The sequence below is a fragment of the Zeus faber genome (genome assembly GCF_960531495.2).
Source record: "Zeus faber genome assembly, chromosome: 2".
Classification (NCBI taxonomy): domain Eukaryota; kingdom Metazoa; phylum Chordata; class Actinopteri; order Zeiformes; family Zeidae; genus Zeus; species Zeus faber.
The window spans coordinates 34,591,943-34,594,810 of NC_137189.1; the positions used below are offsets into that span (position 1 = coordinate 34,591,943).

The 2,868-nt window shown below is 39.8% G+C and overlaps 1 protein-coding gene across 1 annotated transcript in view; it reads left to right on the top strand.

Moving 5' to 3' along the window:
* Nucleotides 1-302: 302 nt before the first annotated feature.
* The window catches only part of LOC307248257 (fidgetin-like), a gene marked incomplete at its 3' end in the record, with an annotated part of 43,324 nt that continues 40,758 nt past the window's right edge, over nt 303-2,868 (top strand). Inside the window, exon 1 of the mRNA XM_080024595.1 lies at nt 303-330. Within this exon, the coding sequence (XP_079880721.1) occupies nt 306-330 (25 nt within the window). The 5' untranslated portion in view covers nt 303-305. The remainder of the gene's footprint in view (nt 331-2,868) is intronic.

Below are 2,868 nucleotides of genomic sequence, written 5' to 3' on the forward strand. Positions count from 1 at the left end.
TCTCCCGTGCAGCTCCACTCCGGTAATGACATGCATGTAGGTTAGAAAGATGAGCAGCCTCTTCTCTTCCTCCTCATCTCTTTCTCCTTTTTTGAAATTCGAGAGTCCCTGCAAGAAGAAGGATAGGAAGTGTTTTGGGTTGTTGTTTTTATTGCGGTGGAGTGGGGGGGGGGGTGTGTGGGGGTGTGTGTGGGGGGGGGGGGGGGGGGGGGGGGGGTTGGATTGGATTGGAAAGCCTCCTTTTGTTCTCAGAGTTTTTAATTCCAATGCTCTCGTCTCCTCTGCTCTGCCCGTTACAGCGCGACATGATCAGCAGCAGCAGCGCGTATGGTGAGTGCTCCCAACTTCATGCGTGTGTTTGTGCGCTGATTTTAGCACAATTATGGTAATAAAAAAAAAAAAAAAAAAAAAGAAGGGAATTAAGAATTTAACCTTTTTTGGACATTTTTTTTTTATGAACACTGTAATAACCAGAGCTACCATACCAAAGGAGCATTGGGGTGACAGGGGGTGGGCATGCCTGACTTTACTTTCACCGGAATGGATATTATTTGTTATTGCGATATTGTCATTATTGTGGCTTGAAACGACGATGTGATCCAGCAACAGATATCTCTGTATTTTTGGATTTATTTTCTTGTGTAGTTTTCTTGCAGCTGCGACGCTTATTATAAGGAATGAAGAGGTTTTTTTTTGTGCTCATTAGAGACGCCACTGCAGGACACCGGAGCCCTATTTTATTTTGTTTTTTAATGTTATTTATTACTTTCTGGCTTAAACATTTTACATTTATTTTATCTTTTTAGTTTGTGGAATGTTCCTTATATAAGGCACTCCCTTAAACGAAAACTTTGGGACAATAGATGGACATAGGCTTGGTACTGTAGGTTTGTTTGCTAATAGATATACTGTACATATACACACACCCACACACACACATGTATTTATTAAGGACATAATATTACAATTTAGGAAAATAATTATGAATTGTATTGGAATATAGTATGATTATGGTGTGATTTGGTTGTAGACTGCAGACAAATAGAATACTCATCTGTTACTGTAAAATAACAATACAGATCAATTAATTATGAGTTATTTTTTAGTGACTTTCATATCACTTGTAATTTTGGGGATTGACTTAAAACTCAATTTCATAATGGTGATAATACTTATGTAGATGTAAGTTATTACGTTCTTTACGGTGCTCGTTTGATTTGCAGTTAGTTCAGTGGGACTAATTTAGAATATATAAGCGCTTATTCTGATATACAGTATATACTGTATATTAATGGCTTTTTAGAAATGTCCCCTGTGCTTGTCTTCCATATCTGTAAACCTCACATTATGACAACACATTTATTCTAGGCATATTTATGATGTAATCCTATCATAAATTGCATATACAATATGTATGATATTTATTTACACAATTTGAGTCTACGCTGAATTCATTCTGCGCCAGTAGTTATTGATATCTGACAATAAAACCGATGTTTTAGTCCTTCATAGTGAGAGATGAACTATAATAACATGATCAAGTAAATAATATAAACCATAATAACATCATACAACATTATGAACACGATATGTAATGTCAAGTTGTGATAGGACTTGTATGACTTTTACTTTGAAAGTGTCTTGTTGCGCAAATTAACATCTTATTCTTGATTTTATTTCTTTCATAAGCAGAGGCGCTCGTATTGTGTCTTTGAAGAAAATATTGAAACTCCGAAAAATGGAGGAGGCTTCGCCGCGCGTAAACATCACACGCTTACACCGCGCCCTCGCTGAACATGGCCACGCCGCGCACGTTCCCACCACTCACACACGGCCGTCTTTTCACCTTTGCCCTTCATGGGGGATAATTGGTTCTATCCGCTCTCCTCTCTGTCCATCCTTCCATCTCTCTATCCTTCTACCGTTCTGTCGACCGCTCTGTCTGTCCCTCTCTCTGTCTAACGTTCCAGTTGTGTATCCTCCTGTCTCTCCCTCCATCTGTCTTATCTTGTCTGTCTAAATACACAGTGCGCTACCCTATTCATTGAGCCATTTCGATCAATTTATCGCTCTATCACTCTATCTATCGCTCTATCTATATACCGCTCCATCTGTCTATCTATCGACTGTATCTATTGCGCTCTCTATCACTGTCAAACTATCTATCCACCCACCTATCTATCTATCTCTAGCTCTCTTTCGCTCCGCCCGTCATCTATCTGCCTCTGTATCGGTGTATCGCGATCAGTCGCTCCGCAGCTTGATCGCTCCCACTCGTATCTTTCCATATGTCTGCCTCTGTTCGTCCAGCTCTGTCTGTCGTTCTCTATATATCGTTCTATCGCTCCATCCGTCGATCTGTCTGTGGATCCATCCAACTCGCCGTCCATCCGCCTCTCTCTGTCTGTCCAGCTCTTTCTCTCTCTATCCGTCCATCCATCCATCCGTCCGACATAGCTTCGGAATCTCTCTCCCGCTCCCACCTCTTCGTCTTTGCACGCTCGGTCTTGTCTTTTATTTCGAATTGAAGGTTTTATACGTCGGTTTCTTCCACGCTGTACTGTTTGAACCTCATTCATGTATTTAGATGCAGGTAAAACCAAAAAGTGTGTGTGTTTGTGTGTGTGTGTGCGTGTGTGCGTGTGTGTGTGTGTGTGTGTGTGTGTGTGTGTGCTTATGTGTGTGCATGTATGTATATATATTTGTGTATATATAATGTATGGATATATGTGCGTGTATATATGTTTTTTATACAGTATGTGTGTGTGTGTGTATATATGTATATGTATATAAGTGTGTATGTGTATGTGTATGTATGTATGTATATGTGTGTGTGTTCATTTCATTTCTATCTATCTATATATACAT